This window comes from Callorhinus ursinus, unplaced genomic scaffold (assembly GCF_003265705.2).
Source record: "Callorhinus ursinus isolate GAN/ISIS: 27379988/994484 unplaced genomic scaffold, GSC_fseal_2.0 scaffold22, whole genome shotgun sequence".
NCBI classification, from domain to species: Eukaryota; Metazoa; Chordata; class Mammalia; order Carnivora; family Otariidae; genus Callorhinus; species Callorhinus ursinus.
The window spans coordinates 25,836,374-25,858,222 of NW_027397084.1; the positions used below are offsets into that span (position 1 = coordinate 25,836,374).

Below are 21,849 nucleotides of genomic sequence, written 5' to 3' on the forward strand. Positions count from 1 at the left end.
TTTCTAACTTAATTTCATTTTGGTCAGAGCACATGTTACACATGACACTAGTTATTTAAAGTTTGGTGAACCTTGTTTTATGGCAACAATATGTGGTTAATTTTGTAAAAGTTCTAGGTACCCTTCAACAGAATGAGCATTTCACAATTGATCCACTGGGTTAGGCTTGTTACTTGTGTTAATTCAGATCTATTTTCTCACAGATTTGATGTGCCTGATCTCTGTGTCATGAGAAAATATGTTAAAATATTTCGATTTGATGGTGTGTCTTTTCATCCTTTTCATTTCATGCATCTATATACAAAGATTATATTATTAAGTAGATCTATACAAATTAAAATTCTTTTTTAAAAAGATTTTTATTTATTTGAGAGAGAAAGAGAGAGAGCGAGCATGAGCAGGGAGGAGGGGCAGAGGGAGAAGAAGAAGCAGGCTGTCTGCTGAGCAGGGAGCCCAACATGGAACTTGATCCCAGGACCCTGAGATCATGACCTGAGCCAAAGGCAGACACTTAACTGACTGAGCCACCCAGGTGCCCCAAATTAAAATTCTTAAATTTGCTTTTAAATTGAAACTTTTCTCCACTTCATAATTATCCTTTTTATCTCTATTAATGTTGTCCTGAAATATATTTTGTCCAATTTTTTCATAGTTATAGCATTCTTCTTTTAACTATCATTTGTCCAGTGTGTCTTTATTCCAAACTTCCATTTTCAAATTGTATCCTGAGGGTTTTTTTGGTGGATCTTTTATTTTTTAACAAAGACTAAAAATCCTTGTCTTTTAAATGGATCTTTATTTGTATTTTAATTCTTTAATATCCCTGCAAATAAAATTTGCAAACAATAGTAATACAGAAACTGAAGTCAGTTTCCCCAAACAACGCTAAAACACTCTAAAACTCTTATGTGACAAAGCAACAAAGATTAAGATTTCTGCATTATATAGAATATTTCAAACCCAGCTTATCAAATTATTTAGTGCTTAATGGATATTTTTTAGTATATTGTATGTACTATGTATTCTATGCAGTATTGAATGCAAATTGTCTTTGATATCAAATATGTACTGTTACATAACTAAACAAAGAAATCATTTTTTAAAATATGGCATAGATAATACCTAAATTGGATCTAGGTGTTAGTGCCCCTAAGTATCTGGAGGAGTCAAACACAGAAGCTAAACCCTCAGAAAAATAGCATTAGCAAGAGATAAGATGTTATCAGGAAAAGAGCTGAGATGCTTCTGCAAGAACTATAAAATCTCTTTCCTGAACATACCCAGAACTTAACATTTTTGCTGGTATATCATAATTGATTTCAGATAATAATTTTTTTATAAAACATATGTACGTCATTATTGCAAATATCTAAATTTGAGAGCTCAGACGTGAAGAATATCTCTATTTGTAATAATTTCTACTATTCTCTTTGTGGGCTATTTGTCCCACCTTATCTGTTTCTTGTTTACCTTTTTAAAATATTGATTGGATGTTTTTTCTTCACTCATTTTTCTCTACAGATTTGAAAGTTAAGTATTCTATATATTTTCTTTTATTGGTTACTTTAACATTCCCAGGTGCCTAATTACCAAAATCTTAAATTACAATTTCACTCCTTTTAAACAATGATCTTATTAAACCTTTAAATCTGATCATGACCTTCCTGACATATATGTAATTTTTATTGGATATCAGTGTTCTACCCTGTTTTAAACCCCCAAAATGTATTGTTTTGTGCACTCAATGTTGTTTATATTTACCCACATATTTACCACTTTCTTTTTTCTTTAATCCCTTTTGCATCTTCCACGTGGAATTGGTTTCCTTTTGCCTGGAGTACATCTGTTGAATTGTTTTAGAAGAGTATCTTTTGACACAGACTCTTTCACATTTCCTCATCTGACAATATTTTTTTCTTTTTTTCATTCTTCAAAGTTATTTTTGCTAAGTGTTTAATTCTAGATTGATAGACATATTCTCTCACCACACTGAAATATCCCACTGTTTTCTGGCTTCCTACTGTTGTTCCTGAGAAATCAATTGTCACCCTAATTATATTTCCTTTCCTTCTGGTAGTTTTTAGGATTTTTCTGGTAGTCTGTGGTATCCTGTACTTTGAGCTAGATAATCTAGGTGTTCTTTTATATTTATTCTGCCTTGGATTCATGAATCTGTAATTGATATTTTTCATCAGATCAGAAAATTTCTCATTCTTTTTCTCTTCAAATATTGCCTCTACCTCATTCTTTCTCCTCTATCCCTAGAATTCCAATTATTTGAATTGTATCAGATTTTTGCACTCTGTTCTTCCTGTCTCTTTTTTACTCTGGTGTTCATTCATATTGTACTGTTTCCTCCTGTATTTGTGATTTTGACAGTGAGCTCCCACTCTTTGGAATGTCATCTGCAGTATTCATTGAAACCTCACTTGGTAGTGGATAGCATTTTTGCATTTGTTTTTTCCAAGTTCCTGAGGAAACTAACAACTTGGGACATCTTTAAATGAAAGTACTACTAATAGGCTTTTTGAACTACCTAGATGATATGACTTTCGTTTGCAAATGCTTCTGAACTGATTTGTTAAAATTACTGGGAAAACTTCCTTTCCCATAAACCCATTGCCAAGTTTTAAGACAGGTAATTTTTCTTCTTGTGTTCTTCCAGTTAGTCCTTTAATTGGGGATTTAGTCCATTGAGATTCTATGCTGGGAGAATCATCTATTAAACCTCCCACCATGAGGGATGCCTGGGTGGCTCAGTCAGTTAAGCATCTGCCTGTCTTTGGCTCAGGTCATGATCTCAGGGTCCTGGGATTGAGCCCCGCATCGGGCTCCCTGCTCAGCGGGGAGCCTGCTTCTCCCTCTGCCTGCCGCTCCTCCTGCTTGTGCTCTCTCTTTGACGAATAAATAAATAAAATCTTAAACATAAATAAATAAATAAACCTCCTACCTTGAGTGGTTTTGCCTCCTGCCAGTATCTGTCTTCAACTCCTGTCTTCAACACCTGTGAAAACTGAATTTCAAGTTCACTTGAATTTGGCAAATATTTTTAGGGTGGTAGCTCCAATTATCTGTCAGAATTTTCATTTTCATTAGTTTTTGTCTTGTAAGGGAAGCTGGATCCACAATGCCAGAAACAGAATACCAGTACTGTGTTCCTTTATTACTTCAGGTTGTGTGTGTGTAAAAATATCTGCTTTCTACTGTTTATTGAAAAATCAATAACTATCCAAATTACATAGAATGCCTATATCTGAAGATAACGTTAAAATTCTTGTGTTTCTTTAACTACCATTTTGATCACCATTTTTATCAAAGCACTCAATCTGGATGCTTTTTATTTACTTTTCTTGCCAAATCAATACTCTGTTGTGTTGTTTCAGTTTAACTTGCATTTGAATCCATGGGAACCCTTGAGGAATTTGTTCTACATAGAGTCTGTGACCCCTAACAGCACCATGTAGTGAGTTTTCCTCCTCCTGGAAAGGAGATGAAATAAAATTCAGTTTCTTATAACCTCTCTCAGAAGACAAAGAACAAATGATGTCATCAAACTCCCTGTTAAATCTTTCTTTTTGTTTGTTGTATGTTTGTTTATCTTTGAAATAACATTTGCTTGCAATTTATGTTTCTATAAAATGATAGATACAAGCAAGCATTTCAGTGTCCCAAATGAGATAAGAAATTTGTGTTTGGAGCTTTTGTATAAACTTATATGGAATTAGATAAAGCTTGAATAAACTTATATTGTTAATGTAAAGGGTTTATATTTCTAATGCAGTCAAGAGGGAATGTCACAAAGGGCCCTCAAATCTGAACCAATTGGCAATTGATTTATTCCCTGACTCTTTCACTACCTCTCTCATGTTGGTCCTATGGTAGAAGCAGGAAGATATGTTAATTTTTAGGTATAAATAGTTCTGATATTGCTTTAACCTTTTAGAATATTGCTGAAATAACCATACTTACTTGTTGACATTCCCTGTTATTGCATACATTGAAAGATTTTATTTTAAATGGGAAAATATTTTTCTTAAGAATCCTAAGAAATACAAAATATTTTTCTTAGGAATCATTTCTCCAGGTATACTAAAGCCTAGTATTCTAAATATAGAAGCAAATGGTATATAGAGCAATGTGTATTACCAAAAGACGGCAAAACTCCCTACTTCAATATCTTTGAAGACTGGTTTTAAAAGTATGTCTAAAGCAGGTTTTCTCAACCTTGGAATTTTGGGTAGGATAACCCTGGGAATAGGATAACCCTGTTGGAACTATCTGTGCATTGTAGGATATTTAGCAGCATCTCTGGTTGTGCAGATCTCAGTTTTGCCAATTCAAGGGCTTTATGGTGACCATAGGCCTTCCTGTCTTTTTTCTTTTCTTTTTTTTTTTTTTAGATTTTATTTGTTTGACAGAGAGAGACACACAGAGAGAGAGAACACAAGCAGGGGGAGTGGGAGAGGGAGAAGCAGGCTTCCCGCCGAGCAGAGAGCCCGATGTGGGGCTGGATCCCAGGACCCTGGGACCATGACCTGAGCCGAAGGCAGACTCTTAATGACTGAGCACCCAGGTGCCTAGGCCTTCCTGTCTTGATAAATGTTATCAGGGTATTCCTAACTTCAGCTTGAGAAATAGCATGGGCCATTCCAGGGAGATCAAGGAAGTTTCTGCTACTCCAAATATTCCCATATGTCTAATACATTCCAGAGAATCCTTGTAAAATTCATTCCTTTAAGAATTCAGTCCACAAAGGACTCACAGATCTGGGATCCATGAACTTCAGGTTTTACAAATTGTTTCAGAGTGTCTGTGAACCCTAGAAGTTGTATGCAAAATTATGGGTATGCTTTTCAGACTTTTTCTAAGACTTTAACCAAATTCTCAAACCTCTGTCATCCAGACAAACTTCAAAATGATAAATTCACAGGTATTCTAGGGTGATGAATTCAACACCTATCATCAGACATCTAAAATACCACATATATTTTAGAGTCAAAGAATTAAAAACCCATTAGCACTTGAATATTGCTGTTAGAAATACAATAATATTGAAAACATGTATGTTAAGGTTTCTTTTATTTATGTCTGCTAACCTGTAATAAAGTATTATTAAATAACAAATGAATGCATAACGCAGTATATGATCAGATATTGTTGCTTTCATTTGCTCACAAATAGTTCACCTGAAAGCTATCATCTGTAAAATTTCTTGAAGTATCACTTCTGGGTTATCTCAGGGTTTACCCATTAAAAACCATATATTTTATTTTTTTACAAGTTCATATTTCTTTTTTTTTTAAGATTTTATTTATTTATTTGACAGAGAGAGAGAGAGCACAAGTAGGCAGAGAGGCAAGCAGAGGGAGAGGGAAAAGCAGGCTCTCTGCTGTGCAGGGAGCCCAATGTGGGGCTTGATCCCAGGACCCCGGGATCATGATCTGAGCCAAAGGCAGCCACTTAACCGACTGAGCCACCCAGGCGTCCCTCATATTTCTTTTTTCAAAAATTTTTAAAAATTTGACCGCAGACAATAGAACAAATATGTATTTTTTTAAATCAAGAAGACAACTTCATTGTTTTTTTTTCTTTTCTCTCTCTCTTTTTTTTTTTTTACCTTTTGACCCTCTTCATCCATTTCTCCTACCCCCCAATGCCTATGCTTCTGGCAACCACCAATCTGTTCTCTGCATCTATAAATTTGTTTTTTTTTAGATGCCACATGTAAGAGAAATCATGTGGTATTTGTCTTTCTCTATCTGACATATTTCAATTACCATAATGCTCATAAACTTCATCCATCCATGTTGTCACAAATGACACAATTTTATTTTTTTACAGCTGAATAATATCCCATTTATATATTCTGTCTATGCAGAAGCTTTTTAGTATGATGTCATCTCATTTTTGCTTTTGTTGCTTTTGCTTTTGGGGTCAGATTCAAAAAATCATCATCAAGACCTATGTCAAGAAGGTTACCACCTATGTTTTCTTCTAGAAGTTTTATGGTTTCAGATTTTATGTTCAAATTTTCAATTCATTTTGAGTTAACTTTTGTGGATGGTGTAAGGTAGTAGTTGAGTTTCATTTTTTTGTTTTTTTTTGTTTTTATGAAGTGGGTTTCATTCTCTGCATGTTGCTGCCAGTTTTCCTAACACCATTTATTGAAAAGACTGTCCTTTCCTCATTGTATATTCTTGGCTTCTTTGTTGTCAATTGATTGGCCATATATGTGTGGGTTTATTTCTTGGCTCTCTATCCTGTTTTATTGATCTGTGTTGTCTGTTTTTATGCCAAAACAATACTGTTGAAATTACTATAGCTTTGTAATATAGTTTGAAATCAAGGAGTGTGATGCTCTAGCTTTCTCAAGATTGCTTTGGCTATTCAGAGTTTTCTACAGTTCCATACAAATTTTAGGATTACTTATTCTGTTTCTTGGAAAAATGCCATTGGAATTTTGATGGGGATTGCATTGGACCTGTAGATTGTTTAGGGTAGTATGGGCATTTTAACAATGTTGATTGTTCGATCCATGAGCATAGAATATTTTTCCACTTATTTGTGTCTTTTTCAATTTCTTTCATTCTTGTTGCTTTCAATATACAGGTCTTTTACCTCCTTGGTTAAATTTATTTTTAGCTATTTTATTCTTTTTAATTATAAATGGGATTGTTTTCTTTATTGTTCTTTCTGATAGTTTATTGGTGTATAGAAACACAACATATTTTTGTGTATTGATTTTGTATCCTGCAATTTAACTTAATTTGTTTATTAGTTCTAACAGTTTTTGATGGAGTCTTTAGGATCTTCTAATATCATGTCATCTGCAAATAGAGTTTTACCTATTCCATTTCAATCTGGATGCTTTTTATTTATTTTTCTTGCCAAACAATACTCTGTTGAATAAAAGTGGTTAGAATGGGCATCCTTGTCTTATTCCTGATCTTATAAGAAAGGCTTTCAGCTTTTCACAGGTGAGTATGAGGTAAGCTGTGGGCTTGTCATATATGGCCTTTATTATGTTGAGGAACATTTCCTCTTTACCCACTTTGTTGAAAGTTTTTATCATAAATGGATATTGAATTTCATCAAATAATTTTTCTGCATCTATTGAGTCCTTTTGTTCTTCATTTTGTTAGTGTGGTATATCACATTGATTGATTTGCAGGTGTTGAACCATCCTTGCATCCCTGGAATAAACACCACTTGATTGTGGTATGTGATCCTTTTAATGTATTGTTGAATTTGGCTTGCTAATATTTTGTGTGAGAATTTTTTTCATCTATGTTCGTCAGGGATATTGGCCTGTAATTTTCTTTTCTTGTGGCATCCTTGTCTAGTTTTGTTATCAGGGTAATGCTGGCCTTATAAAATGAGTTTGGAAGAGTTCCCTTCTTTTATATTTTTTGGAAGAGTTTGAGAAGGATTGGTATTAATTCTTCTTTGAATTTTTAGTAGAATTCACCAGTGATAGAATCCAGTCCTGGACTTTTGTTTATTGGGGATGTTTTTGATTACTGATTCATTCTCCTTATTAGTAATCAGTCTGTTCAGATTTTCTACTTCATCATGATTCAGTCTTGATAGATTATTTGTTTCTAGGAATTTATTCATTTTTTTTCTGGGTTGTCCAATTTGTTGGCATGTATTTATTCATAGTAGTCTATTATAATCCTTTGTGTTTCTGTGGTGTCAGTTGTAACATCTCCCCTTCCATTTCTGATTTTATTTATTTGAGTCCTCTTTCTTTTTTTCTTGGTGAGCCTAGCTAAAAGCTTGTCAACTTTATCTTTTAAGGAACCAGCTCCTAGTTTCTCTATTGTCTTTTTAGTCTCTATTTCATTTATCTCTGCCTTGCTTTTTGTTATTTCCTTCCTTCTAGTAACTTTGGGCTGTGTTTGTTCTTCTTTTCCTAGATCTTTGAGGTGTGAAGTTAGGTTGTTTCCTTTTACATGGAATATCTTTTTTCATCCCTTCACTTTCAGTCGGTATGTGCCCTTACATCTAAAGTGAGTCTGTTGTAGACAGCATATAGATGGGTCTTGTTATCTCATCCCATTCAGCCATTCTGTGTCTTTGAATTGGAGAATTTAGTCCCTTTACATTTAAATATACTTATTGCCATTTTGTTAACTATTTTTGTAATTCCTCTCTATTCTTTTCTTATTTTGTGCTCTTCCTTTCTGGTTTGATGACTTTCTTTAGTGGTATACTTATAATCTTTTCTGTTTATCCTTTGTGGTTTTACTATAGGTTTTTGCTTTGTGGTTACCGTAAGGCTTACGTATAAAAACTAATATTTATAATAACCTACTTTAAGTTGATAACCACTTAAGTTTGATCTCATTCTAAAGCTCAACATTTTTTACTTTCCACCCCTCATGTTTTATGGTTTTGATACCACATTTTACATCTTTTTATCTTGTGTATCCCTTAACTAATTATTTTAATCATAGTTAAATACTTTTTATCTTTTAACCTTCATAGTAGCTTTATAATTGAGTAATCCAATACCTTCACTATATATTTATCTTTCCACTGAGATTTATTATTTCATGTTTTCTTGTTATTAATTAGCACCCTTTCTTTTCAGCTTAAAGGAGTCCCTTTAACATTTCTTGTAAGGCTAATTTAATGGTGATGAACTCCTTTAGTTTTTGCTTGTCAGGAAAACTCTTTATCTCTTCTTCAATTCTGAACGGTAATTTTACCTGGTAGAATACTCTTGGTTGGAATTTTTTTCTTTTAGCACTTTGAATATATCATGCCACTCCCTTCTGGCCTACATAGCTTCTGCTGAAAAATCAGCTAATAATCTTATGAGAGTTGCCTTGAACATCACAAGTTCATATATCTATCTGTAAATTTCAGTTAAATGTTAAAAATTATAGAAGATAATATTTCAGAAAATTAATCAGCTATTATTTTCAAATTGCAGCCTAAATCAAAAATTGAACCTAAGGTAAATCTTGATGTGCATGAATGTTAGTAGTAATAGTGGTTAGTATTTATTGACTACTAACTATGCTAAGGCCTTTACATAAACTATTTCATTTAATTGTCACAAAAGCCTTCTGATGCAGATATTATTATCTCTACTTTAAACATGAAAGAAATGAAGACAGAGAAATTCAGTAACTCAGCGGGAGCCAGGATTCCACAACTTAGAAATTTTTCCTGGGATGCCTGGTTGGCTCAGTCAGTTAAGCATCCTACTCTTGATTTTGGCTCCGGTCATGATCTCAGGGTCATGAGATCAAGCCCCACATTGGGCTCCATGCTGAGCATGGAGCCTGCGTAGGATTCTTCCTCTCCCTCTCTCTCTGCCCCGCCCTGCCCTACTCATACTATCTCACTTGTCAAAAAAAAAAAAAAAAAAAAAAAAATTCTAAGTCCTGAGCAGTTTAAAAGCAATTTATTAGTAATTATTGTTCCATGTTTGATTCTCATCATCCAAAATGATATTGGGTCTTATTGTCCCCTCTTTCTTCCTTATTTTTAATCTTCCTATTCACATGATGGACTATCTTCTTTCTTAAAACAATTTTCAACTCTGTGCCTCTTTTTCTCAGTATGCTTCAGTCTTATATACAAAATAACATGCAAAAACAAAAGCAACAACTTTGAAAACAAGCAACATTCCCTCTGTTTTATTGACCTTATATCATATCTTATCAAAAATTTACACCATAGCAGCAAAAAATGAAAAAACAAAGCAATTTGGTTGCAATACCCCTTACCCTCTGTTTTTCAGGACACCTCCCTTTCACACAAACTCTTTATTTTGAAGATTTCTACACAAGGTCCAGTGTTTCTTTGTACTATTTTGATCCTAACCTTTTCCATGATCCAGAGCGTCCTGGCCACAGAGCTACAGATCTTAGAAGGACTATAACCTCAGGCCTATGAGCTCTGGCTTTCACTGGCCTTCTCCTTTTGGCCCAAGTGGACCATGAGTCTTACCATTTTGTATCCATGACTCAAAAAGCAGGAAGTGTTACACTCAGTAGTCCAGTAAACAGGACCAGTCTTTTTTTTTTTTTAATTTTAGTTTATTACATTATGTTAGTCAACATCATTAGTTTTTGATGTAGTGTTCCATGATTCGTTGTTGCATATAACACCCAGTGCTCCATTCAATACATGCCCTCCTTAATACCCATCACCGGGCTAACCCCTCCCCCCACCCCCTTCCCCTCTAAAACCCTCAGTTTGTTTGTCAGAGTCCATAGTCTCTCATGGTTCGTTTCCCCCTCCGATTTCCCCCTGTTCATTTTTCCTTTCTTACTATCTTTTTTTTTTTTTAGACATATAATGTATTACTTGTTTCAGAGGTACAGGTCTGTGATTCCTTGGTCTTATACAATTCACAGCACTCACCATAGCACATACCCTCCCCAATGTCCATCACCCAGCCACCCCATCCCTCCCACCCCCCACCACTCCAGCAATCCTCAGTTTGTTTCCTGAGATTAAGAATTCCTCATATCAGTGAGATCATATGATACTTGTCTTTCTCTGATTAACTTATTTCACTTAGCAAATACCCTCTAGTTCCATCCACGTTGTTGTAAATTGCAAGATTTCGGGGTTTTTTGATGACTGCATAATATTCCATTCTATGTGTTTTTATCCATTCATCTGTTGATGGACATCTTGGCTCCTTCCATAGTTTGGCTATTGTGGACATTGCTGCTATAAACATTGGGGTGCTCGTACCCCTTTGGATCCCTACATTTCTATCTTTGGGGTAAAGACCCAGTAGTGTAATTGCTGGGTCGTAGGGTAGCTCTATTTTCAACTTTTTGAGGAATCTCCATACTGTTTTCCAGAGTGGCTGTACCAGCTTGCATTCCCACCAACAGTGTAGGAGGGTTCCCCTTTCTCCGCATCCTTGCCAACATCTGTTGTTTCCTGACTTGTTCATTTTAGCCATTCTCACTGGTGTGAGGTGGTATTTCATTGAGGTTTTGATTTGGATTACCCTGATGCCAAGTGATGTTGAGCACTTTTTCATGTGTCTGTTGGCCATTTGGATGTCTTCTTTGGAAAACTGTCAAACAGGACTAGTCTTTAAGCCATTGGTTTTCAAAGATAATTTTAACAGCCTTTTTAATATAATTATATTCAAAAGCCTCATAATAGTAGAGAGAAACAATTCCTTAGTTAAAACACCAGGAACTTGGATGCCCCACGCCTACCAATTCCTGACATATCTGAAAGACTCCAGGTGTTCCCCTATCGCTCTGAGCAGCACTGATTGAAAATTGTGTTGATATTTAAGCGATATCAGCCTTTTAAATATATGTAACTACATAACTATAATTGTAACTAGCTAGATAGACAATATTGTCAGTCAAAATTGCAGCTCAGTTGTCCCATCCAAATGGCTGTTCAGAATCAGCCACAGGACCTGTGGGAATGGCATGATGGCCACTCAAGTCTCACATGAGTTGACACTGTGTTTTGTTTAGAACCTTCCTCAAACCCAAATCACCTGTTTGCTGCTGCCTCTTTCTTACCCTTCAGCATCATTATCCCCACTCCCTTATCTCTGAATTCTTTCTCTGCCCACTCTGACCCAATTCCTATTTCTGCAGTTCCACAAGGAAACAAAGACAGAAACAAGTAGTTCTTCAAATGATTTTCTGGTTGCCAAATCCAAAATCCTTGTCTCATTTGATCTCTTTCCAACATTTCTCTCTTGAAGCTTCCTTTTTGGCTATGGTGGCATTGATTCTCGGGAGTCACTCTGCTTTCTCTGTTTCTGTCTTCTCTCTTCTTCCTTTTTCCATACCCTAACTGCCCTAAATGATCACGCTCACCAGCTTTGGGTCCTCAGGACTCTTCCTTTAAGGCCAATCTATGTTTTCCCAGGTAATCCAATCCCAATGTATAACTTTCATCTATTACATATATATGTAATGTATATATATAGTACCTTACTTCTCCACCCTCCTCCTTCCAGTCACACCTTCGAAAGCACCCTGGGCTCCAGTAGAATCCAACTTCTTGTCATTCTCAAAGCACAGTCAGCTCTCTAGATCTCACATTTTCTCAAATGTTTTCTCTCTGAATACCCTGCTTTCCTGTCTTCACCAAAGTGCAGGTACTCCTCAAGATTTAGCTTAGCTATTGCATTCTTCAGGAAACCTTCTGTAGCTTCCTATAACATCCTTGCAAAACTCTGTAAACTCATCACCATGTTATAGTTACTTGCCCATTTATCCATCTCCCTGACTAGACCATGAACGTCATAAGATTCGGGACTGTTTTTCATCTTTGTACCCATTCCAGCTAACACAGCACCTGAAATTAATGATTGCTTGTTGAAAAAAATGAGTAACTTTGGGGAAATTCATAAAGCATGCCTTCTTGATTCCTCTTTGAAAAAGTTTTGGTAAAATGTGAGTGCCACTAGGGGGCACAGAATTATAACAGAATTTTCCAGTACACTAGCTCAAAGATGTTTTCCTTTTGTATCAATCTCTTAACACAGTTTCTAAATATATGGATCTTTAAAAGATCAAATAGCTGATTCAAATTACTTTCAGAAAGAAGAGCTTAAGTAGTTGGCTGAAAGAAAGAGAGTATTGCTGCCATACTAACATGTCAGAAGAAAATGAAATCAGGCACTTGTATCACTTAGATACAACAAACAGACTTTTATGAATAAAAGTGAAGGTAGTATTAGGAAAAAGAAATCAATGTAAATACAATTTCAAGGAATTGATACTACAAGATTTGGGACTGTTTTAAAATTTTCAATAGAAAAAAGTATCTATGAAAGGAAGCCTTTGCTACTGCAGGTATAGTGAAGAGGAATATTGAGGCTATTTCTGTGTTTAGAATAAAACCCCAAATCCTGTTTTAAAACAACTAATAGATACTTCCCAATACTTTTCTTTTGGAAAGAGAAACTGTCAAAATTATTAACACACATTAATAGGCTAAGCTTTTTATTTCAAAAGTTGATATACTTTAGTAGTTAAAAAATCTAGCTTTTTATCTTTGTTTCAGTGGGTTTTATTTTGTTTTTGTATTAAATACCTGTAAGCTTGGGTTCTGGCTCAACTACTATTAGTTTTGAAAAATTATTAACTTGTCCACACCTCAGTTTCTTCTCCTATAAATTGGATATGATTGCAGTGCCTACTTGTGAGGCTGTCAGAATCAAATAAAATAATTCTTGCAAATCATTGTGCATAGTAACACATGCTAAATATTATTTTTCTTCGACAGTGGTTTTTAGCACATTATTTTAGTAATTCCTAGGAAAATAAATTTTGATTAGTTGCTATGATGAAAATGGATGGACCCTTTTCAGTCTTTCCCCCATTCTTTGTCTGCTCCCCTACCGGCCTCTCTTCACACCCACATACACTCCACCTACACCCTTTCTGCATCCCAGGGGCAGAGTCTCTCTGAAAGAGCCAGTACCACAATACAAATACATTAAAAATAATAAAAGGAGGTAACCATAACAAATGCATTTATAGTTGCTATGCTTATTGGTTTGGTTATGATCTGATGGGAGGGAAATAAAAGCTAAGGAAAAATGATGGTATAGCTGAAAGGGCATTCTATTCAAGAGTTAGGAGACTTCACTTGTACCTCTAGGCCTCTAAGACAAATAGCTAAGCCTTGAGCAAGTCACTGAACAGCAGCCAAAAAATGGATTTCCATTTCTTCCTCAGTAAATTTCCTTTTGGCTCTTAAGGTTTGAGGATTCTACTTATCATTACTACCATGGTTGACCCAGGAATCTCACAGTGGATCAGAGTGTACCCACATCACTCAAAAGTGGCATTTGTATCACTCACTAGTTGAGATGAACCATGAACATGACCTGATGGGAAGGTATGTTGAGGGGGTAGGGCTGAGGCAAATGGGAAGATGGAAAGTCATAGAGAAAAAGGAAAGAGGGGGAGAGTAATGGGATCACTGACCTTTTGTGAAAACAGTTCAAATCTAGTTGTTCTGCCTGAAAAGTCTTTCCAGGGCATCTATCTCCTAGCTCTTGTACGGAATTTTCAATACTGTTATTTTAGAGTACCCTTCAGAAGAAAAACACAATGGGCTAGAAAACACACTGAAATAAAATATTTCTGGTAACTACTTTCACTTGAAACCATCTCCATGTAGACCTCAGAGAACACAAGTTTCCAAGGTCACAAATTCAGGCAGGCATCTTACAATGTGTAGAGAATGAATGGTTAAAAGCAAACCCATTTCCAAAGGATAGGGAAGGCTAATCAATTCACACTTTGCACTAGGAATAAACATTTACCTTAGGAAAAAGTGGTTGTCTTTTGCCTTTTATATCTCTTTATAATGCTCTAATGTAATTGTTATGCACAGAATATACCCTATATTGTTTTACTTTGCACAATATGCCATCCTCTCTTCTATCTGGATTTTAATATTTCAGCAAAATAAAAGGCAGTTTCCTAGCAACATTTGTATTCAAAGGTACAACAACAGAAAAAGCTTGATGACAATACTTTTTTCCCCCCCACAGTTAATTCCTGCCTTTTGGGGGAAGTTAGCAGGTAGTAAAGGAAGCAATGTACACACAGAGAGAATCTGGTAGAAGAGGCCATGCAGCCTCACTTGGCTTTTCCTTCCAGAGTCTTCAGGGTCAGGAAGGTTAGGGCTTGCAGCTAAATGCCTCTTTCTGAATAGTAGTTGATAGACACATTGAAATAAAACCATGTGCTCTTATGTACATAACTCAGTTGGAGTTGAAGACTGACCCCTTGATGGGATACTGAACTGGGAGGTGAGATTTCTGAATTCCCAGCAAACCTCATACTAACCTGCTGTGAACTCTTGGGCAGATCTCCTTACCAGGACTAGCTCTCTAACTGGAGGTTACCCTAGAAGATCCCAAAGGTGTAAACCATTAAAGCAGCTCTACACAGCTACTGATCACTAGATCTGATTTTTTTTTTTTTTAAGTTTCATGTCATTTGCTTAATCAACATCACGGGTTCACTGATATTATTGCTGCACCTCCAGGAAAACATCACTGGGAAATTAAGCAGCAGGTTCTCTTCGAGAGAACCCTGTCCGGATTCCACCTTCCCAAAACTTCCTGCCTGCACGCTGGGCCCAGCCGCACCAGTGAGGTGGAAGCGACCCTGACCTACTCGGTGGTAGTCAAAGATGGCAAGAAGGAAAAGCACTTGGTTAAGAGGAAATGGTTTTCATTTTCTCGCCTGCAGAATAGCCAAGATATTCAAGTTTAAAGCGTGCACACGAGTCATTTTAAGTCTCTAGATCTTTCACCCTGAAAGTCCCTGCACAAAAACTCCGCGGGGAGTCTAAATATAGCAACCGCAAACCCCCCCCACCCTCAGCTGGGGTCTCGTGCTGTTCTAGGATTGGAGAGCTCGCTCTAAGGCGCTCTCTGCATCCGCCTCGAATAGCAGGGCACGGAGCAATCTCTCGCACCTCCACAGTGCGTGGGTGTGAAGTGTATTAGGAGAAAAAGAGAGTGACTCTGGGTATTGGTGCTTGGCGCACAGTCAGTCACGTGGCACGGCTGCCCGCTGCGTCGAGCGGCTCCCAGCTAGTGCCAGCCGCCGAGAGGCTTGGGGAAAAGGAGGGAGGGAAGCAGGGTCCTGCGGGTGACCAGGGGCCGGCGAGAGGGCTTCAAGCAAATAAGAGCGAACAATACAAAGTAAAAGAAAGTAAAAGTAAAGCATTTAAATGGAGCTACTGCCAGAGGCGGAAAGGAGCTGCCGCGGGCGTGGGTGTGTGTACCGGAGGGAGTTGAGAGAGTATCTCTGAGGGGCGGAGACAGCTGAAATAAGACTTTTGCTTTAGTATTGCCTCGGTTTCAGGCTTCTAGAAGGAAATCTCTACCTGCTCCGGCTTTGTGGTGGAACCTTAGTTCTTCCTTCAGTTTAACTTGGTTGTTTTCTTTCGTATTTTGGTGGGGGGTGGGGGTGGGGGGAGAATCCACGCTGTTGGAAGAAGTTTCCAAGCCCGGCTTCCTTTCAGTTTCCCCACACTGACTGTGAGGTTTAACTGCTTGTGCTTTATAACGCAGTGTTGCTGAAGGCCAGAGGCCGAAGCCAGTGGCACCGTGGCCTCCCTCCCCGCCGAGGGCGCGCACGCTTTGGGTCGCGAATGTCAGAGGTGGTGGGAGACTCAGCCAGTCCTAACTCGCCACACGTCTCTCACCGTGTAAGGTACAGCCTACAAGGGGTGGGGTGAGGACCCCGAGAAGCTGGTGTCTTGGGCTCCCTGCCCTCCGGGGTTTTTCTCCCAGACGCTGGGCCCGCCGCTGCCACTGCCGAGACTTAACAGTTTTATGACTTTTTCGGACTTAAATGGAAATTTCTTGACTAAGGAAACCCAGTTCGCTCTCCCATGCTTCGCGCCGCTGTCAGGCGGAGCCCCGGGGCAACTCGTTAACCGCGGAGGAGCCACTTTGTAGTTTTTATGCCCTCCCCACACTCCACCCCCCGGGCTAGGAAGGATGTCCAGTTACTCGATGGCTTGCTACCTGATGCTGGGATGGAAAGTCACAGCCCGAAAGCTGGAGTGAGCCGCGGGGAGATGCCCGCTCCCCGCCTCTCCGGCTTGGGAGTTGTGTCCTGCGGGTCTGCACACTGAACTGGCAGGAACCCTCCAGCTGTGCGGGAACCTGACCGCCACTGCGGGGAGCGTCGCCCTGCAGGGCAGGTCGGGGCCGTTGCCGCTCACACCCTTGCGCAAGGATGGCGGGACCTGGCGCGGCATCGTAGCGGCCGGAGTGAGCAGAGACCTGCATCTCCAGTTTCTCCTCAGGGCACGAGACCGACTTACCTTACGGACAGCTCCCAAGCCCCCGAGAGAACTAAAGAAAGTCGCGCCTAGGAGAGGGGCTTCCGAGCCCCGTCCCCTCTGGGGGAGGGGGCGGACGCAGTCTGGGCGTGGGGAATCGAGTGCGAGAAGAAAGGGGGAGCCTGGGGCTGGGTGTGCGCGCGTGGGAGCGCGCCTCCGAGCGCCCCGCACTCCACGGGTCCAGCCTTGGGGGCACTTGGGAAGGAGGGAGTGATAGCTGCGGGAATAAGAGGGAGCAAGAGAAACCCTCTCAAAGTGACGCCCCCAAACAGGTCCTGATTTTGAATTTGGACCTAAAGACTGCTAGAAATTGGGCCTCCTTCGCACACCCCTCTCCGCCCCCACCCCGAAGCCCCGGCGGTGTGCTGGCTGCTTGCTTCCCCGCCCCTATCTCGGAGGTCGCGGGCCGGCGGGCTCTCCGTCGGCCGCGGCTTCCTCCTCGAAACCCGCCCGCGCGCATGAGGCCGCTGCCCCCGCCACAGGCACTGGCGCCCCCCTCGCAGTGCCCGTGGTGATGCCATGCCCCGCCACCACGCGGGAGGAGAGGAGGGCGGCGCCGCCGGGCTCTGGGTGAAGAGCGGCGCGGCGGCGGCGGCGGGCGGGGGGCGCCTGGGCAGCGGCATGAAGGATGTGGAGTCGGGCCGGGGCAGGGTGCTGCTGAACTCAGCCGCCGCCAGGGGCGACGGCCTGCTGCTGCTGGGCACCCGCGCGGCCGCGCTCGGTGGCGGCGGCGGCGGTAGCGGCGGCGGCCTGAGGGAGAGCCGCCGGGGCAAGCAGGGGGCCCGGATGAGCCTACTGGGGAAGCCGCTCTCGTACACCAGTAGCCAGAGCTGCCGGCGCAACGTCAAGTACCGGCGGGTGCAGAACTATCTGTACAACGTGCTGGAGAGACCCCGCGGCTGGGCGTTCATCTACCACGCGTTCGTGTGAGTACCCGCGGCCCCCGCGCGCCCCCCGTCACGCCCGCTCCGGGGGGTCTGTATGCCTGGTCCCCTGGGACGCGCTCTGCGCCCACGCCCTGGTCCGGCGCGCGCGTGCACACACACACACACAGTCACACACACACACACACACACACACAATCTCACACACTCGCGCGCGCACACGTGGTAGCTTTTATTTCTTTGCACGTGTTTATGGTCTTCCTCCTAGAGCCTTCCACCTCCCTGAGCCCCACCTCCTCTACCTCTACAGATTCAACTGTCTCCCCGAACACACCCAATGAGCTGCCCCGCAGTTTTAGGCACCGAAGGAAAGAGCCAGGCAGACCTGGGACTTAGGCTGCGCGGATAATTGGGAGCGATTAAGTCCCGAGATACGTAAATTTCAACCGCGAGGGGCGCCCAGGAGCTGGGAAAGGCAAAGGGAGGACGTGCGCCGGTGTGAGGCTTGTGAGAGTGTATTGGAGAGGTTAGGAGGAGATGGCAGGGTTGGACGGGGTGGTGAGAGGAGAAACGGAGGGCTGGGTCCTCAGCCCTGGGGCGGAGCTGGGGAAGCTGCTACTTGGTGGGGAGAGCAGCTAGGTTTTAAATGCGCCCGGAAACACGCCTCGCCGCCACCTCCACCACTAACGGAAAATCTGTCAGTGCGTGTAGCCCCTCCTGTCACAGAGGTGGCCAAGGTCTAGAAAAGGCGAGCTGGGCGGGGCGAGGTGATGCTCCCGCGCAGTGGCAGAGGCCAGTGGTGAGCCTGGGGCTCAGGAGCCCGGGTCAAAGTGCAATAGCAAACGCGCAAAGGGGCCACCTGGGACAGGGATCAGGCAGTGGGTTAAGTAGGCATTTGTGCCGCTGAGTCAAAATGTGTGTGTGTGTGTGTGTGTGTGTGTGTGTGTGTGTGTGTGTGTGTAAGTAAGCCTTCACCATCTAGCAGAGAATGCTTAATGAGAAAATGATTGGAAGCAAATGTTTATTTTTCCCTTAGGCATTTAAAACCTTTCAGTGGCTTTAAAGTTTACTACTGTTTTTCCCACAAGGTCCATTCATTCAATCTCCTGTTAGAGCTAGGTTTATCTGGATGTTTTAAGGTGGTTTTTATGCTGTTGTATCCTAATTATTCCTTTCTTATTTTTTTCCCATCTCTTCCTAGTTTTTTTTTTTCCTGCTTCTTTATGTTAAAATGAAATATAAAGACATCAGCCTTAGGAGACCTGTAGAGAAAAGTTGCAGGCACTCACTATTCCTTTCCTTGTTTCCTAGTAAAATAGGTTTTGAACACATGAACTAGGTTTCTTTTAGAAATGAGGCATGTCATCCAAACATAGCTCTCACCTGGGATGGAGGATTGGCGTCAACACCAGAAGCACTTTTTGAAATAACACGGAAGAAGGGGCTGGTTTTGTAAATAGGTGAACCTGGAATTTGACCACGTAGGAGTCAGGAAATTGGTGGAGTCTACAATCTGTGGGGCTCTGGTGTCTGGAAAATTTTACAGTCTCAGATTGATGTGTATATGTAGCATTAGGTAGAATATTCCAGCCAACTTTCCATCTTACAGTGTACACAAGGAGAACGTTGTATAGCATCATTATTACATCAAACGGTATAACTTTTACTATTCACTTACTGTAAGATTCTCATTGATTTAGATGTGGTTTCTGTAATAAATGATAGACATAGAGAAATACTACAGATTTTTTTCATGTTTGCCCTTTCTGAGTTGATACATATAATTAATCCTGTTACCTACTGAACCTGATAAATTACTTTAACCTGTCAGGATCTACTAAAACATTTAGCAATAACGATTTTTGCTCAGTTTGGCAACAAAATATATACTGTATGGAAAATGACTTTTTTTTTACAAGAGTATGCTCAGAATATTTGTATATTTGAATTTACAATATGATGCCATTTGTGAGTTTTAATTTTTGGTAAATTACGTATTTGGAGAGACAACTGTGGCTGATGCTCATGCTTTGCATCTCCTAAGTTTTGCCCTTGAACATGAATGAGGACTTATTGTAATACAACATTTTCTCTTCAATATGTTAGTGTTTAACAGATTTTTGTGGCCTTACAGAATTTAAAATTTTTAACAAGTGATTTTTCAAGAGACTCAAGTTTAGATAGTTCTCTGCTCACCAGACTTTATCAGCCTATCCATGGGTTTAGTGGGAGATACGAAATAAATTATGTGCTTGTCAATACCATGTGCTGGTAGGAAGTTTTGCTTTATACATTTCTAGAGTCTGAAACTGTAATGCTTGAGCAATTAGATAGGGGTGCTAGATCCACATTAGCAGGAAGAGGGAATAGATAGCATCATCTTCTGGGAGGATTCTGTACAACTATAGCCCACCCTGAGGGACAAGCCATCTTTGCAATTGCTGCTTATAGTTTATTTAGAAAGCTAGGCTTTACACTTAAGTGAATAAAGGAAAGTTATTTTGAGCTGTAAGTCTAACAAGACCATTAATAATAAAGGAAATTATATGAAAACAATTTCTAAAGCAGTGTAACTAATTCCCTGCCAGCATGGGAATCCCCAAATCTTACTTTAATAACAGTTTTTGTAGCACATTAAGGTTCTTGCCAAGAACAAGTGCACTGTGATTAATGAGGTACTTCAGGGATGGATTTACGTGGTCGACCAGTGTTTTCACTGCCAAGAAGCAAGAAAAATGTGTTTAAAGTTATGTTTCAGGTAAAGAAAAGTTTTTGTTAAATATGGAAAAATCATTATTATAATGGTATTTTAATGGTATAAAATGAATTTTCAAGTGTAAATATCCTAATCTACTGATGAGATGTCTGGCAAGAACAAGAGATGACCTACTTCAAATACGTTCTTCCAATCTTTATAAATTAGAGGGGATTAGGAGAGTCTGTTTCCTTACTATTCTTTAGGATTTACCAGACAGCTGTGATTCCTCATTTCCTGTCTTCAGCTGTTCTTCAGTTTAATAGATGAGCTATTCAAATATGAGGTGGCATATTTCTTTGAAGGTTGGTTGTCCATTTTAAATTCATCTTCTTTTTAGGAAAAGTTTAGAAGAATAATGGTGGTAGTAGAACACCTGGTGGGCTTCATATATAAATTTGCATTGATGCAACAAATGTGGCTCTGGCATAGGAAACAGGGTGGCAGATATATGTAGCTCCTCACTTTGTCCAGTGTATCTTTGCTTGGTATAATGCCATGGATCAGAACTTACAGGTATTTTAAACTAGAAGAAATAGTCCAGTCACCCAAGCTAAGAACTTGCAAGTCATCCTTGATGCCTTTATCTTTGTCATACTTGCTCCTGCTGGCCATCCAAATGATCATTAAATTCTGTGTATTCACTTTATAAATGTTTTTCATATCTATTCCCTCTCTCTTTTGCTGTTGCTACTATCCCTGTTTCTTTGTATACCTCCATTGGATTATTTGTAATATTCTCCTACTTAATCATCCAGCTTCTGTTCTCAGCCTTCCAGTTTTCCACCCTGGCACCATAGTGTTTTCCCTAAAATGTAAATCTTGTCATATCATCCCCTTACCTATAATCTTTGTGGTGAGGGTCATAAATGTGAATTAAGTGGATTGAGGAAGGTTAAGAGTTGGGAAAGTGGAGACCATAGTGTAAGTTAACCAAATTCCTTGAAACAATACACAAGACACTTTATGACATGGCCTCTGTCCATCTTTCTTTCTTCACCTCTAATGTACACTCTGGGCTCCAGCCTTACTCAGTTACTCCATCCTGTGTCTCACTGCTGTGCCTTTGCTCATGCTGTTTCCTTTAATTCTTGCCACTCCGTGCACTCTGGCTAAGTCCCACTGTTTCTTCAAAACACAATTTAAGGATCACTTCCTCTTAGGCACATCTCCCCACTGCCAGAATAACTTAGGTGCCCCCTGTCTTAGGTTCCATGGCACTTCAGGATGTCGTTGTAATGGTGCTTGTCCCACTGTTTTCACTGTGAGCTACTTAGCCTGGCTCTCCCACAGGAGGGCAAACTTCCCACACAGAAAATCTCCTACTTATCTCTGAATCCCAAGCACCTAGCAAGATGCCTTGTACCTCGT

General features: G+C 40.0%; 1 protein-coding gene across 2 annotated transcripts in view; it reads left to right on the forward strand.

Annotated features, from left to right (window-relative positions):
- The first annotated feature begins 15,625 nt into the window (after positions 1–15,625).
- The window catches only part of KCNQ5 (potassium voltage-gated channel subfamily Q member 5), a 496,856-nt gene continuing 490,632 nt past the window's right edge, over positions 15,626–21,849 (forward strand). For both annotated transcript variants that reach the window (XM_073905221.1, XM_025890338.2), the window contains exon 1: positions 15,626–17,765. In XM_073905221.1, coding sequence (XP_073761322.1) covers positions 17,359–17,765 — 407 coding nt within the window. In that variant the 5' untranslated portion in view covers positions 15,626–17,358. The remainder of the gene's footprint in view (positions 17,766–21,849) is intronic.